General features: G+C 42.8%; 1 protein-coding gene across 1 annotated transcript in view; it reads left to right on the forward strand.

The window, feature by feature from the left end:
* Positions 1-14,742, forward strand: part of HS6ST1 (heparan sulfate 6-O-sulfotransferase 1) — a 194,403-nt gene extending 179,661 nt beyond the window's left edge. The window contains exon 2 of the mRNA XM_083505762.1: positions 7,316-14,742. Coding sequence (XP_083361888.1) covers positions 7,316-8,024 — 709 coding nt within the window. The 3' untranslated portion in view covers positions 8,025-14,742. The remainder of the gene's footprint in view (positions 1-7,315) is intronic.
* Positions 14,743-16,543: the final 1,801 nt, after the last annotated feature.

The following is a 16,543-nucleotide window of genomic DNA, read 5'->3' on the forward strand; positions in this document are numbered from 1 at the left end:
AGTATTAATTATACTCCCTCCATATTGTATTTCTGCTCACTTTCCTTTTACAGTCCTGGTCTTTTGACCTGTTCTCCATGCAAACAGCTACTGGATCAGTGTTATCTGCTGGATCAGTATATAGCATGTGACAGGGCCACCGAAAGCATTCAGTGAGTTATGACCTGTGAACGGAGGAGTGTGTTCATGAAGCTGCTCAGCATTTCACATCATAAACAATTCATCTTTTTAACTTCCCAAGGGTACCATCCATCAAGGGTTTTTTGTTTGGCTTTTTTTAAAAGGTCTTTTATAATAAATGCAGCTAGCAAAGCACACATTCACTTGATATGCACAAAGCCATGACTGCTGGAAACATGAAAAACATAGCGGTTTGTTTTGCTACTCCTCCCCGCCCCCAGCCCCCTTTAATAGCCTAAGAAAAGAGGACTGGATTTTTCTGGCTTTTGTTAATTTGTACTGCAACCATTATTTTGAATAAGCATGTATATATATATATATATATATATATATATAGGGAAGTATGTGTGTGTGTTTTCTTTTCGCTTGTGACATTCGGAAGTATGAGAGCTTTATTTTGTTCATGCAGGGGAACAGGAAGAGCTATAATAAGTGCCATATGAGAGGAAACAGGTTGAGGAAAATTAAGCCTATTTTCTACCAATCATTATACACATATTAAATTACATTCAAACAAACAGAGAGGGCATATTATGTAAGGATGGAAGATGAGAAATGGAAATCGAATCGTGTGGCGTCAAATGGTAAAAGACTTCTAGGGAAGTGGCTTTTTCAGATTTTTCCTTTACAGGGAAGTCCATTACATAGTTATCAAATAAATTCCTTTAACACAGAAGCAAGAGCACAATGAATTAAGAGCTCTGACTTGTGAAACAGGCACTTTCAGTCAACAATTTTATGCGGCCAAAAGAAATTCCATCCTTCCTCTTTCTCAATGTGTTCCCAGTACATTCCTTGCCGGTCTTTCTGACCCAAGAACTGTGTCTTCTTCCCCTTCATCTAGGACAGAAAGTATCTAAAATGTCTTTTTGGCATGTTCCTTAGGTGTAGTGGGGGGTGTTTTGTGTGTGTTTGTTTGGCTGTAGGTTGCTTTGGGCTGCCTTAGGCAAGATAAAGCGAATTATTATTATTATTAGATAAGTGTGTCAGGTCAGAGTACCCTTTTGACCTATATAGTGGTACCTCTGGTTACGAACTTAATTTGTTCCGTTCTTAACCTGAAACCATTCTTAACCTGAGGTACCACTTTAGCTAAAGGGGCCTTGCACTGCTGCCGCACAATTTCTGTTCTCATCCTGAGGTAAAGTTCTTAACCTGAGGTACTACTTCTGAGTTAGCAGAGTCTGTAACCCAAAATGTTTGTAACCTGAGGTGTTTGTAACCCGAGGTACCACTGTAACTACATTGCACTCAAGGCTTGAACCAGTAAAAGTGTTCCTTAGGTTCATTCCATATGGTAATTTATCATGTCAGTGCCCATCTACTTGGGAGTAAGTTACTGCCTGTTTCTTCCTAGCTAGTGTGCATCCCCATATCATTTTTGCAAGCAAAAGGTGAGTCCTTTGCTGTTTGTTCAGCCAGACATGAAATATGGGTTAATTGGCCCAAGTTAGACTGGTAAAGATGAATCATCTCCCAATACTTGGTATGGCCTGGTCATATGGTCCTAATCTTGCTGTACATTTTAACCATGGTTTTTTACAGGCTATGAGTCCTTTATAATAGGCACACAGGATACAGGTCTGTGTGAAGGAAATAAGCACTTTATTTCTTGCTGTACATTTTAACTAATTAAAAAGTACAGCAAAGTTAGGACCAAATGACCAGGAGAAGGGCAGGTGGGCCTGTTGTACCAAGACGAAGGCACACTTACTCCAAAAACGTTAAAGGAGATGGCACAGTGGGCTGCAAGGTAGTTTATGGGAAAGAACCACGTAATGGAAAATGGGAAATGTGAGTTTGAACCCCCCACACTTGTAAGCCCCCCACCCTGTGAGGGTAGGTATTGTGTTGTAGGAGTCCTGATAGTAACAAATATGCAGTTGGCAGTGTCAATTTATTCATTTCCGTATCAACTGAAAAGTCACTTATGTGCACTGGCTTTCGTTTGGTATTAGTTTGGTTAGTTAGCCTTACGCAGGAAATATAACTCACACGGCTGGTTTGGAGGTTGCCATTTTATTCATGTGGTTATTACTCCAAATAAAAAAAATTCCTTCCAGTAGCACCTTAAAGACCAACTAAGTTAGTTCTTGGTATAACTTAGTTGGTCTTTAAGGTGCTACTGGAAGGAATTTTTTTTATTTTGACTATGGCAGACCAACACAGCTACCTATCTACATTTATTACTCCAAATTACTGTTAAGATTTTAATGTATGCTTAAGTTTTATGGATGTTTATATGGTTGCCACCCACCCTGAGAACATAGTGATGAAAATATTCTAAGTAAACAAGTAAAAATTTCAGAGCCATTAGAATGGCCGACTGCCTAAGTGGCAACTCTGGAAGCAAGAGAGAATCCTATCTTTCTTTTCTGTAACAGATTGGTGACCTCCTGTGTGAATGGCTCATTAAATGGCACTGTGTTTGATGCAGGGATAACCTTGGAGAAGGGATCGATAGGAGCACAATAATTTGCTTAATTGCTTCCATGAAGCTAAAAAAATGAATTAGGCAAAGCAGCAAGAGTTCTTCTTTTGGGGAGAGAAAGGCTGACACAAGAAAGCTTACTCTCTAGGTACTCAAAGCCCAGGTATATTTTTGCAAAAGTCTAGACCAGATAAGCCCTCCTGCATTTTATCACAGGCTGTTAGCACCAAGGATAAACACTCTGGATTAAAGCAATACCCTATAGCTTGCAATATAGGCAAAGTTGAGGTTGGCATGGAGGACTGTCTTTTTCCTGAGAAATATATATATTCTACCATACTGTTAATATTTGTTTAAACAAAGCTTGAGTTTTATAGAGGTAGGAGTTTGACAATTCCCTAATGCGGCTTCCCTTTCTGTCCCAGTTTCTCTTGCCAACCATGAGGGACTAAAGTGGAAACATTTAACAAGATGGAGCCTCATTAGGCTACGGTTGCAGGCCACCAAAAGACAATGTGTAGAGAGCCATAGCTCAGTGGTAGATAACCTGCTTTGCAGTCAAAATGTCCCTGGTTCATTCTCCAGCATCTCCAGGTACGATTGGAAATGTCCCGTCTGAAACACTGGAGAGTCACTGCCATCCAGAATTGACAAGACTGAGCTAGATGGACCAGCAGTTTGACTAGATAGAAGACAGCTTTCGATGTTCCTGTGTTATGCCTACATGAATGTTGTTGTGTGAGAGGAAACGCCTGTTGTCCTTTTTGTCCATTAAGAAAATAATGATCTAAAACACCCTTCATCCGAAAGGGATCCAGGGCAGTGTCCTATAATAACATCAAATACATTATAATCAAAGCACATGCAATAAAGTAATAAAAACTAAAAGAGAAAAACCAAACGTAGCCCTTTTAACATGGCTGAGCAAAGAAGGATGGCTTAACCTTGCTGGAAGCCGCTCAGAGTGGCTGGGGAAACCCAGCCAGATGGGTGGGGTATAATTATTGTTATTATTATTAACCTGGTGCTGAAAACATCCTAAATAACCAGTCTTCATGTCCTCCTGTAGTGCATAAGATACGGGGAGCCAGTTCAGTGGTCGCATCTGAAAGATCAGCACCATGAAGGGCAGAGACCAGCCCTGCCACAGCTATGGAATAGGAAGGATTAGCATACAGTATAGAAATAGTACAATCCTGTACATTTCTACTCAGTAGTAGATCGCTTTGGGTGTGATTCACATAACAAACCCCATCAGTGGAAGCCCTGTGCAAGGGTGAGGAAAACATGCTAAGGTAATGTCAATAAAAAGCTAGGACCAGAGTCTCTGTGCCCTGCAGTGGCTGCCTGGTTCTTTTAGAACACATGGTTGTGCTTCCCTTTCCGGGAAACCCAAATCCCATCCTGCACCATGTATTGATCACTGGCAGAAGTTCCATATCTGGTTCAGAGCAAGTCATGCAAACCAATTTAGAAGCAATGAATTTCCACATATTTGATAGGTGTATGGGATTTATATTTTACTTAGCATCCATCTGGGGTTTCTTGACACAGGATTTGGATGATTGTGCAATTGTAATCATCATCCACTGCCAGGTGGTCACCTTTCATGGTGGAAAACCCTAGCTCTAGGCAGGACTGCAGTAATAATAAAATACTGCCTCTTGGAAGAGCCAGGGTGAGGAGGGGACAACTTAAAATTATATTTGGAACTTCTAGTCTAAAGACAGATACATCCACCAGAGTTCACCCTTTTTAAAACTAAAAGGCTATAATGTTTAGAATCTGTCGCTCACTCTCGCTCTCTGGAACATCTGGCATCAGTCATCACTTTCCGGTGCCTTCCGTTGTCATATTTTATCCCTGCCTGTTAGGGGTTTCTTAGCACTGATAATTTAAATCATAGCTGCATCCTGGTCCGAGACGATGAATCATTATTATAGGCTGCTATTAAATGGAATGAGAAGAGAAAGAAACACATGGGAAGTTGCCCCCCCCCCTCCACCCACCCTCAATGGTTACTTATTAGACAGTGCGACATCTTTAGCTTGGTGAGAGCCTGAATAGCAGACATTCCTATTTGCTCTGCTTACAAAAGCAGAAGTTGAAAGACATGCACTCCGGACTTCCTCCAATGCCCATTAAATGAAATTAAATTTCTGTCAGTGTGACTTCAGCTGGGGGGCAGGGGGAATGATGCATTCAAGACCCTCATGAGTTACCGTATTGGCCTGAATATAAGCCTCACTTTCCCCCCAAATTCCAACCATGAAAAGTTGAAGTGTGGCTTTCATTCACAACCTTACGGAATGCAACCAGGAGTGTGGGACAAACAGTGCCAGGAGCACGGCAAAGCGGCAGCCGCCCCATGTGTAGTCCCCCATCCTCTCCCCCAAGGCCAGGTAAGGAGAAAGAGAGGAAAGGGAAAGGCCGCTGGCAACACAGTGCAGCTCCCCCCCCCCAACCCAGTATGCAGCTAGGAGCAGCAAGGAATGGAACGGCTTATATTTCAGTATTTTTTTCCTCTTTTTCCTTTCCCCCCTCCAATTTTAAAGGTGCAACTTATATTCAGGTGTGGCTTATATTTGGGCCAATGTGGTATTAAGGAGTAAGGGCATACCATTGTTTGCAGTTTAATTTCTTTGCCAGTGTCTTTGGTGCACTTTTAAATGAAATGGCTGCCTTATGCAGCAGTGGGTATTGCCCATGAAAGAGAAGTCACATTGGAACTTTTGGTGGGTGGAAAGTTACCTGCTGGTTTTAAGAAGGGCAATTTTTTATTTTATTTTTTATGTTGGGCATCAAGGGTTAAATACAACCATGTACATCACTAGATAATTGGTGACCTGCCTCCGCCGGAAAGTGCAAGGTCATTGGGAAGGAAACTCTGTTTGAGGTGATGAATTGTGTGGTGCCTGATTCACACACAGAAGTCTTTTACTTGACGTTGCACTCATTGCCCGATGGACGTGCATGTGTCCTTAGTATATTTCCAAACAGCATAATATTGTCTCAGTCTACTTCAGCATTCAGCCTGATAATTTCTGTTTGAATTTCTCAAGCAATGCTTTCAGCCATGGTGTATCACAGTCAGGAGGAAAGTGATTTGGGGTTGGCCATGTTAGAAAGTGTGAGCAACCATTTTCAGCCTTCACAGGCAACATTGGTCACATGCCAGTGGTGCCAGGCTACACTCCAGCCATGCAAATCCACAGGTTTCTTTCTACACATCCATGTCCCACATCTCTCCATCCTCCCTCCAGGCAAAAACACTTAGGGAGAGTGCAGAGTAGGCCAGGGCCTGGGGAGATTCCAGCAATGCTGTAGTTATGCCTGGGCACTCTGTGTGTGAAGTGTGAGTTATCTAAGTAGTAACTGTTGACCAGTGCTCCAGAGTGAAACTTCTTGACTGAATTTTAAGGTGCATGGTAGTCTGAAAGGCCAGTTGATCCCTAAAGCAAGCAAGCTATATGAGGGTGGTAAATCATTTGAATTCCATTTATTTATTCTGACATTGCAGTATGTTGCTGGAAACAAATACAATGAAGCATTCCTGAATTTTTTTGGGGGGGAGATGGAGATTATTTCTGATTAGGGGAATGTAATCCTTTTGTACATAAGTGAGTTTATCAAAGAGATTCTTATGAGAAAGAGGAGACCAATTGTAACTGCATTTAGATATTGGTCTGTTTTGCACTTCATGGTAAGCTATCGTTCAAAATAAACTATGGTTTTCTATGAAGCTGCAGTCTGCTGGTGCATGCTGCTTCACATTAAGCATTGTGCAAACCATGATAATTGGAAACCAAAGCTTATTCTTGATTTCTACACATAGATTGTCTGGAAGAAGCAAACCATGAGCACTGATTCATACATTATGCTAAACCAGCACTTTGGTTTGCTTTATCCTGACTGGAGACATGGATGAGTGAGTGAGGACTGAAGTGTGCATCATTGTGCATTGTGCACCAGCATGTTGCTTACAGCAATAATTTATGGCTGAACATGATGTGCAAACTCTGGGAGGAAAAATATGAATCCCTGTTTGGGGAGTAAATAACCAAAGAATTGGCTGGGTTCCTGGATTCAAAACGTGGGGCTAAATTTACTCCAGCAGGAGAGAGCTGCAGTAGCAGAGTCTAACTCACAAAAGTTAAACAGCAGTTAGCACCACACTTGTCTCATTCTACAGCTTGTTAGAGCTTTTTGTCCCTTTTAGTCTGCTTGCAAACATCTATTTCTACCCCTCTTGCAATGAACAGACCAAACACTGTTAAGTATGTTTAAAATGATTTACTTATAAAACATTCCAAACATCAAATTCATGCCTTTATCTAAGCAGCAACAGTGAGAACACAGGCAGAATGCTCTTTGGTAGGAAAAAACAGGGAGATAACTTCAAACATGTGCTGTGAACGTGGAGCTTGCTTAGACACATCTTTCTTGGTCATTTACATGGCACGGAGAACAAGGGAACAGGAAGTGGGGAGGGTGACTTAGCTAAGTCTAGGAATCCAACTCTATTGTCTTAACCCCTTCATGCACCAACTTGTACTCATGCATAGTTATATTTGGCTGCAATTTCCCACACAAAGCAGCTCATTGATTATTGTCCCATCTTCTATATACGCTAGGCCTCAGAGCGCCAAACAGTTATATTACAATGTGTATAGAATCCTTACATACAATTCTTCTTTCTTACAGGAAGTTTTATTACATCACTCTGCTGAGAGATCCTGTATCCCGTTACCTCAGCGAATGGAGGCACGTCCAACGAGGAGCCACCTGGAAAACATCCTTGCACATGTGTGATGGCCGGACGCCAACCCCCGAAGAGCTGCCATCATGCTATGAAGGCACAGACTGGTCAGGCTGTACTCTTCAGGAATTCATGGATTGCCCATATAACTTAGCCAACAATCGCCAAGTGAGGATGTTGGCTGACCTGAGCTTGGTGGGTTGCTATAATATGTCCTTCATACCAGAAAACAAGCGAGCACAGATACTGCTGGAGAGCGCTAAGAAGAATCTCAGAGACATGGCCTTTTTTGGCTTGACAGAGTTCCAGAGGAAAACACAGTACTTGTTTGAGAGAACTTTCAATCTGAAATTCATCAGGCCGTTCATGCAGTACAACAGCACAAGGGCAGGTGGAGTAGAGGTAGACAACAACACCATAAGGAGGATTGAAGAACTTAATGACTTGGACATGCAGCTGTACGACTATGCAAAAGACCTCTTCCAACAGCGATACCAGTACAAGCGGCAGCTGGAGAGGATGGAGCAGAGGATAAAGAATCGGGAAGAGCGGCTTCTTCACCGGTCTAATGAGGCACTTCCCAAGGAAGAGACGGAAGAGCAAGGGCGCTTGCCTACTGAGGACTACATGAGCCATATTATAGAGAAGTGGTAGCCTTGACGGAATTTTATACTGAGAACAGGATTTTAGGGTTTCCATAATAAAAGAACATGGAATTAAAAACAGCAACTCTTATTTAAACAAAAAAACAAAAAAATGGTCTGTAAAACAGAAGGTAGAATGCTTCTATAAACAAAGGGTCTTTTTACTGTTTCTTATAAGACCAATGGGGTTCTTAATAAAATAAAATAAAACAAAAAAATATTAAGGAATCAATCCTAGAGAGCTCAGAGTTTAAAATGCACAAGCGTAGGTCCCCCAGCTCTGACGCCAAATACAGTGTAATGTTTCATATCCTCCTAGATGCAAATCTAGAGGTCACGGATAGTAGCTTTGTAACCACTGTTCTCCCTTGGCAAGAGTAATTTGATCCTCAGAAATGTCAAATGTTTTTCTCCCTTGCTCAAGCGAGGTTTTCAGTTGCGAAAGTCATAATAAATGGCAGCGAATTTGCCAGACGGTGACTTCCCTCCAGTTTCAGCTGCTTGGCTTCAAATGGAAAACCATGGTCAAAAAGAACAGAACAGTATCAAAACAAGCAATCAGAAAGGGAAAGGGAAAGTTGAGAAAGAGAAACATTCAAGGAAGCAAAATACAGCCTGGACCGCAAATCAAGCACAGAAGTTTGAATACATGGCACTGGTTGACCTGCATGCACACACTCCCAATCCTACACACTGCACTACCAAAACAACCGGTGGGTTTGTGCACAAAATATTCTCAGCTTTTACCTCACGGGCAGTTATTCAAATGCTAACTACTAAATCCCACATAAAACCAAACATGGGTTCTTATCACATATTCATGAAAACGTCCTTTCCTAGAAATAACTGGGGGGTGGGATACACCAATCCCTGACATTTAAAAGGAGGTAGTCTATGATGTTCCCTGCAAACTGCTGATCACCACATTGTTGGCTGTTTTCTTGCTTATGTTTATGCTTCAAAACACTCTTTGCTTCCAGTGGGAAGGCCTTTTATTTGAATTGGCACAGATATTACATATTCAAAATGCTCATTGTTTGGCATTCCATGCTGTCCTCAGTGCCCACGAGTGGTATGGAGTATAGGGCTTCACTTTAAGCGTTCAACTGGGCACAAACTCCATTGATTTCAATGGGATTTAGAAGCAACTAACATTTGCTGCATTGCATCCACCAGCTGTAGGAGTGCTGCTTTGTTGAACTTAAGAGGCAGTGTTACCACTGTTTTCCAGGATGGGCAAAGCCTGCCTTGCCTTTGTCTTTTTTTAACAAAGCTGTAGCATTTGGAAAACTGGGCATCTTGACTGATTCTCTGCTTCAGGCACTGTCTGGTGTACTTTTCCAGCCTGTAATAACCACAACAATCCCTTTTCCTCTCTCTCTTTTTTTTAACATTAAGTTTTGTTTGGAGAGCATCAAGTGATAATTTGATCTCCATCCAAAGCATGTGTCTTTCTTTTCTACTAAGCCTTTCTGAAAGGGGGGGGGCTCAAGCAAGCTGTGTTTGTCACCTTCCTTCCCTGTTCCCTAGGATGCAAATGACTAGGTTATAGATGAAATTGAAATAAGCTGGCAGTTAGGTTGATGCTCAGTGGATGGACTCACTATGTATCAGAGAGAAAACTGGAAATATAGAAAGAGAGGCTGATATATTTATTCACAAAGAAGCACTGTCATTTCCCATGGTTTGTAATGGATTTCCCTCTTCCTAGGCCACTCTTGTCTGCATAGTTGCCAAAGCTTTGGGTTCCAAACTGTAGTGTGTGTGTGTTTTTCCCCCAGAAGGAGGGAAGCCTCTAGTATAGAAGCCTGCCTGATTAAGCACACAGAGCTTGTTATGTCTACGCATTCTCTACAACCAGTCAGTGAAAAGGGGCTTGGAGTGATATGGAAATTAAAAACCCAGTAAAAAAAATCCCACCCCATGCAGGCTGATTGAAAAACCTGTCCTTTTCTTTCAGTGTTTCTCTGATCAGCCCAAATGCCCAGGTGCTCCTGATTACCCCACACTGAAAAATATGCAAGTTCTTAAGTACTTTGCCAGATCTATTTGTCAATCAGTGCTAGTGTGGGTCTTGTATGGGCCTGGCAGTGTTTCTAGGAATAAGGCCTTCCTGTTCTCTGAGTGTGCACAGCTGGCTAAAAAGATGCCCTTGAGGTTTAGGAAAGGAAAACTATCTCATCCTAGTTATTTTGGGTTGCTTTTTTTAAAGCATTATTTTGGGTAGAGGAGGCTGCAGGTTAAAAATCCTACATTTGGGGATGAATGGCAGTTTGCTAAATTCCCAGGACACCTGTGCATTTCTGTAACTAAAGAAACTCTTTACAAACAAAAGCAAATGCTATTTCAGATTCCCTTTTCTCACAAACGTATGTGTGCTATGAAGAAGCAGCTGTTCTATATGCAGAGCATGTAGCTTTACCTAAAGGCTTTCTACTGTGCATTCATAGTTATGGATCTATAATATAAAAATGGTTGCAGCAGCTAATCCATATTCATAGCGTGAAGACTGGAGAGCCTGCTGTGTTATACTTTGCACGATTGGTAGCAGGTTCCAAAGGCCAAACTCTGCTTCCACATTTTGTGTGGTTAAGGATAAAAGTGGAGTGTTTTGTTTGTTGTGCCTAAATTTTATTTCCACAACAACCTTAATGGATCTTGCCTGTGGAAATCTTAGACCTCTGGGGAGATCAGTGGTAGTCTTTCTCCAACATTTTCTTTGTGTAGCATTGTGGTTTAAGAACAGACTAAGGAAATAAAACTACTGAATGTTGTTTCATCAGCTTCCCTTAAATCTACCCAAGGAAGGTGAGTAGGGTTCCATACCTACTCCATAGTAGGGACCTCCATACCTGCAGCTGGTGGAGGGGTTCCCTATTTCAAGTCCCAGCTTTGACATATTATCTCCTTCCCCTGAATTTTCCTGTTTACAGATCAAAAGCAGTAATCTTAAACCATTACAAAAAGGCTTATTAGTAGGCATGTCATAATTTGAACTTAAAAGCCTAGGTACCACTGAAGGAACTCAGGGTGCAGCTAAATGGCTAAGAAGCTATAATAGAGTGCAGGAGGCAAAGGGAAACTGGTCTGTGGCTTTCTTGAGGGCTGAGAAGAGTGTGATAGAGTCTTCGCTTGGACACCAAATGTCCTTTCTTGGGTGGCTTTAAGCATTGAAGGGCATCCAACATTTTGGTGGGTAGTGTTTCCGCCCTTTCACCTCCCATGTCATTGACTGAACTTTTCCTATGTTGACAGCAACGGCGTATAAAGTTTGTAGTCTTGGTTCCAGAGAAGTCTTGCAAATATCTACAGTACTGCAGCCACTGAAAATCAACATCTGTATTCAGCCATGTGAGCGGCTACTGCAGAAAAAACACTTCTGGCTCAGGACAAACTTCTCCCCCCAGTGCTCATAGCTTTCCACTATTGCAGTCCTTAAGACAGTAAGCAGGTTTTGTAGTGTCAGCCAACCACCTAAAGTCACACTGAAAGTGATTGAGAAATGGTTTTTCATGGAAGCCGTTTGGAGCAAAGGGCCAATGAAAGAGCTCTGAAGGAACAAACACAATACCTTTAAAGTACATTCAAAGTACATTGTTTCCCTCAAAGTATTCTGGACACTGTATTACCCCACACAAAGTTACAATTTCCAACAACCCTTAATAAACTACAATACCCAGAATTCTTTGAGAGGGGAAATACACTTCAAATGTGCTTCAAAAGTGTACATGCTATAAATGTGTGTACACAGCCTGTGATAGATCAGACCCTAGCCTAGCAAAACATTTTCTGTAAAAACAAGATATATTAGATATGTTGTTTATCGGCTATCCCTGCAAAACTATTTCCAGAAGAAAGCATTGTTAAGAATTCTTTCCAAGTGAATAACAATGCAGGATGAGGCTGAGGGTAGCTTTTCCTAACAGTGGTTGTACTAAAAATAAAAGTTGGAGTGAATAAATCTTCACAAAAAGAGGTATTAAGTAGCCAGAAGAACTGCTGCCGCCTTTGCTTTTGATTTTTGTGTCTTACTTTTGCTGTGGTGTCTACACTGATTCTTCTGCCCTTATACGGGAGGGGTAGCCAACATGGTGCCCTTCAAATGTTTTTGGATTCCAGTTCCCCTCAGCCTCAGCCACCAGGACCAATGCTCAAATCTGATCGGAGTTGTGAGTCCAAAAATATCTTGAGGACATCATGTTGGCCAACACTGTAATAGAGAATGAGACAACGCCTCCTAGTCAGGATACATAAATAGAACTTCCAGGTTCAGAAGCATCTGGCCTCTGAATACAATTTGCAGTTGAAGGCAATTGGCCTACTATCCTGCTTGTGGGCTTCCCAGAAGCAGCTGGCTGGTCACTCTGGAAACCAAGATACTAGGCTAGATGGACCATTGGCCTGATCCATTTGGGTGGTTCCTCTGCTGCTAAAAAGCTGAAAGCTTTACAGTGATTGGTACAACTGGGCTTTTCTCACTCTCCCTGCACTCAGGAGCAATCCATCTGTGCAACAAGCAAACCAAGTCAGAGGAGGTCCATGCAATATTAGATTGTAGTACAACCTGGTAAGCTATGGACCTCACTTCCTCCAGGGTCTGTCTGGATATAAGAGCATATGGAGGGCAATGGCAATTCCAACACATGGCACACCGAACATGAGAGAATAAAGGCCAGTGTTGGTCCAGGATCCTATGGGATTCCAGCACAGCAAGACATTGACTTGGGAAGCAACCTTAGCTCAGTGGTAGATTCATGCAGAAGGTCAGTGGGCTAAATGGACAAATAATAGACAGTGGGCTAAATGGACAAATAAGCTTGACCTGCTTTAAGGCAGCTCTCTATGTTTCTTCTTCACTCCTCAGAAGCATTCTGGCCAGCACATGTCTACTCTGATCCAAGGAAGAAGGTGTAGCCTGCAAAGCTTTGCAGCATCTCTACTAATACCTTGCCTGGATCCTGGGTAGCAGGAAGGAACTAGGCCAAACAATAGATTGCTTGATTTGTGCAGCAAAGGGTCACAATGGCATACACAGTATGACTCAAGCCCCACTTTCAAGGAACTTCTCCTTAGGCAATTTGAAATACATGCTCATTTGGGTTTTAGGCTGACTATATCACCAACAAGGATATTCAGAGTGTCTGCAAAGAGCTTTCCTTGGGGACCAGGTGCACTTGCAACACCTGACACCTGCAGTGCACATCCTCATTCAGCCCACTCTGATCCCTCAACAGGCATGGCTAATAGCACACTTTGCACTGTGCAGTTTCCGCATGAGGCTATCTCTTGAAGACACGTACCTGTCTAGCAGAAAGGCAGGTCATAACTTTCACAATTTAGTGCTAAAGTGTCAAAGCTGGAAGTAAGTTATGCGCCTTAATCATCATGGGAATGTCAGTCTCATTGAAACTTGTAGATGCTCCAGAATAGTTCTGACCAGACTCCGGCTGGTGCTATAATGCCTTAAAATCCATTTCAGCCATGCAGCTCTTCATAGTTAATGATGAAAGGTAACGAATTGACGCCAGCACCACGGAAATCCTCATACTGTTCATTCCCTCCACTGTTTTACAAAGCATATGCTTCAGATCGCAGCTCTGCTCAGTTTTCCTCTTTGTTGAATGATGCATTATCACATTCCACTAGCAGAAACAAATTCAAGGGTTGAATTAAAGTCCCTTAAAGCACAGAGCAATTACCCAACCAAATAATTGTCACCAGGAGTTGACTGCATGCACTCATGCGCTGATCCATTGAAAAGAGGCTGGGTTTTTTTTCTTCTTTTATTATCATTTTGCTCTACCGTCAGTGAATGTTTTGGTTTCCAATAAAATCTGAAGGGCATTATATGCAAATGAGCCTCTGCCCCCACCCCACACTTTTCCTCTGTGGTTTTACATTTCTCTTCCCCTTTCTCAGGTGCTCCTTCTATATGCTGAACTTGGGAGCCATGCTATTAAAAAAAAATTATGTTAAAATTATTTTCAAAGGACGATTTGTTTTGTACATGTTGGAGTATGTTTTTAACTTATTTTTATTGCCTCTTTCAAACTGCTTTTAAAGTGCTTTTTGAAAACATTTTCACTGTGACGTTCCTATACTCCTGTGTTAATCGCTGGACAAATCCTCAGGCATCGCCAGGCTTTGCCAACATAAATACTCTTGGAATCAAATGAGATCTATCTTGTGTCATGTTGCTTGCTTTGCTCATGTAGTCCTTGCTTTCCCCATCACTGCCTGAGAAGCACCAGGAACCGCATGGACAATCCACACACAGGATCCCATTTCCCTTCCTTGAGTGTTTTTCTCTGCCAAGGAACAGAGTGCTACTTACGATCTCTCTAAACCAAGTCCCTCCCTATTTTTCCACCCTCTTGAGATCTGAGAACAGGCTCTTCTGATCAACACTGACTGAGAGAAGATCCCAACAGTTGTTTTCCAGTGGACTGAATCTGTAAGGTCTGCATGTTCGCTGCAGGAACTAAAAGCAATGTTTAATTTGAATGAAGCAACATTTAAAGCTTTATATATTTATTTATCACATCTCTCTTTTTTTAAAAAAAAAAAGTGTTAATGAAAAGGAAGCCTGTTTCCTTTTCAAAACCTATGACGAAAATGGACAAAGCAAAGTAAAAGGAACAGTCATCTAATTGTGGTTTTTTCCCCCTTTTCTTTTTTGTCTAGATCGAGACTGGATGTTAGCAGATTAAAATAAACCCTAAAAACATTGTTTGGTGTACATGTTATCTTTGTTCTGCCTCTCCAGGCTCTGTTTTTCATTGATTTGGCTAGTACTAAAGTATGACAAATCCCCGGGCCTTTATTACAAGGGATGGAAGTTGCCCTGGTTTGGTGTGGGGCAGATAGGAACATGTTAAGATGGGCTATGGGTGCAGAACTTTTCACAAGTTTTCCTGTTCAAAACAGAAGTAGCCAGCATGCTCATTATAACATACGTAGTTTGAATGTGAACACTTGGGTGCTGGGCGTGGGGGACTGTGTTGTTTGGGGTGTTGTATCCTAACCTTATGTGCCCGACTTTGAGAAAGCCTCTTTTTTTTGGCTGAAAAGTAATACAAGAATAAACTTTATCCTAACCTTCAATTCTTAGAGCCAGCTTTGGACAATAATATTAATTGTCATTCTTTGCCATTGAACACGACAACCATTTTCTATAGACGTGTTAAAAATGACCACTCATGGTGAGCACATCTGAAAAAGTGGCTCAGTACTCAGGGATACTTCAGATACCAACTGTAGCACAAGGAAGTAATGCCATGAGATACATCTACAACCTGAACACATCAATTTCAAAAAGACCGTCCCACCAAGGCGCTATGTATCATGGGCAAATGTGCATGGCACAGGCAAAAAATTAAAGCACTACCCCTGCTGCTTTGGCTGACAAGGCTTCTAAGAAAGAATACCTGTGGAATCAGAGGTTGGTCTCTGTTCCTCTAGAATGCAAAGTCTCATTAGTATGAAAACGCCATCTGGCTTCTGCTAATGGCTAGCAAAATCTCCTTGCACAGGAACAAGAGTAAATTAATGGCTGCTGCAAGATACCTGCAGGGACAAGGGCGCCAGCTCACTGCCTCATTAAAAACTCCTGGTTGATGCCTCTGGGAGAAGGGAGAGAGGGAAGAATACCTCCTCGGGGGATCCCCGTCCACGTTTCACTGTACTGTGTCCTAAGATGTTACAGCACCACCAGCAAAACCTATTCACCTCTGGAGCAGGTAGCATTTCCAATAAAGATCTGAAGCAGTAAAAAGTACGCATGCATGTGAAGGAACCACCTGATTGACACGGGAGACACCAGAGCACCAGAATCAAAAGTAATACAGTATATGGGATGTGCAAGCACAGTCTATGGCCCCCCCAAAAGGAAAGTCACACCTGGGATGTCTCAATGAGGCATATGCTAGTGGCAACTCTCATTTTTTTTCTGAAGAAGGCCATTGCAACTTGCAATACCAGTGTAGCTCACAAATGTCTGTGTATACATGCAGTGGTGTAGCGTGGGTTCTCAGCACCCGGGGCAAGGCAAGTAATTTGCGCCCCCTAACCCGTGGATTTTAGCACTCGAGTCTCTTCCGCGCCCCCCCAGATGTTGCGCCAGGTGCAGCAGGCCCCCCTGCACCCCCCACGCTACGCCACTGCTCCCACCACAAGTCTTCAGGACAGCCATCCGAAGGCTGGCGCGGGGAGAAGGTCTCTCCGCCCCACCGCCAGGCTTCGGAGCATCCTTCCGAAGGCTGGCGCGGGGAGAAGGTCTCTCCGCCCCACCGCCAGGCTTCGGAGCAGCCTTCCAAAGGCTGGCGCGGGGAGAAGGTCTCTCCGCCCCACCGCCAGGCTTCGGAGGAGGTCCGAGGACAGTGGGGTTCCTGCTTCCTCCAGGAGGGCCGGCCAAACGCGCCCCCCAAATGTTGCGCCCGGTGCGGCCGGCACCCCTGGCACCCCCCACGCTACGCCACTGTATACATGGTCCATTCAGGGTGTGAGTATAGCTATGATCACAGGACATAC

Source organism: Podarcis liolepis (assembly GCF_965112155.1).
Source record: "Podarcis liolepis genome assembly, chromosome: 5".
NCBI classification, from domain to species: domain Eukaryota; kingdom Metazoa; phylum Chordata; class Lepidosauria; order Squamata; family Lacertidae; genus Podarcis; species Podarcis liolepis.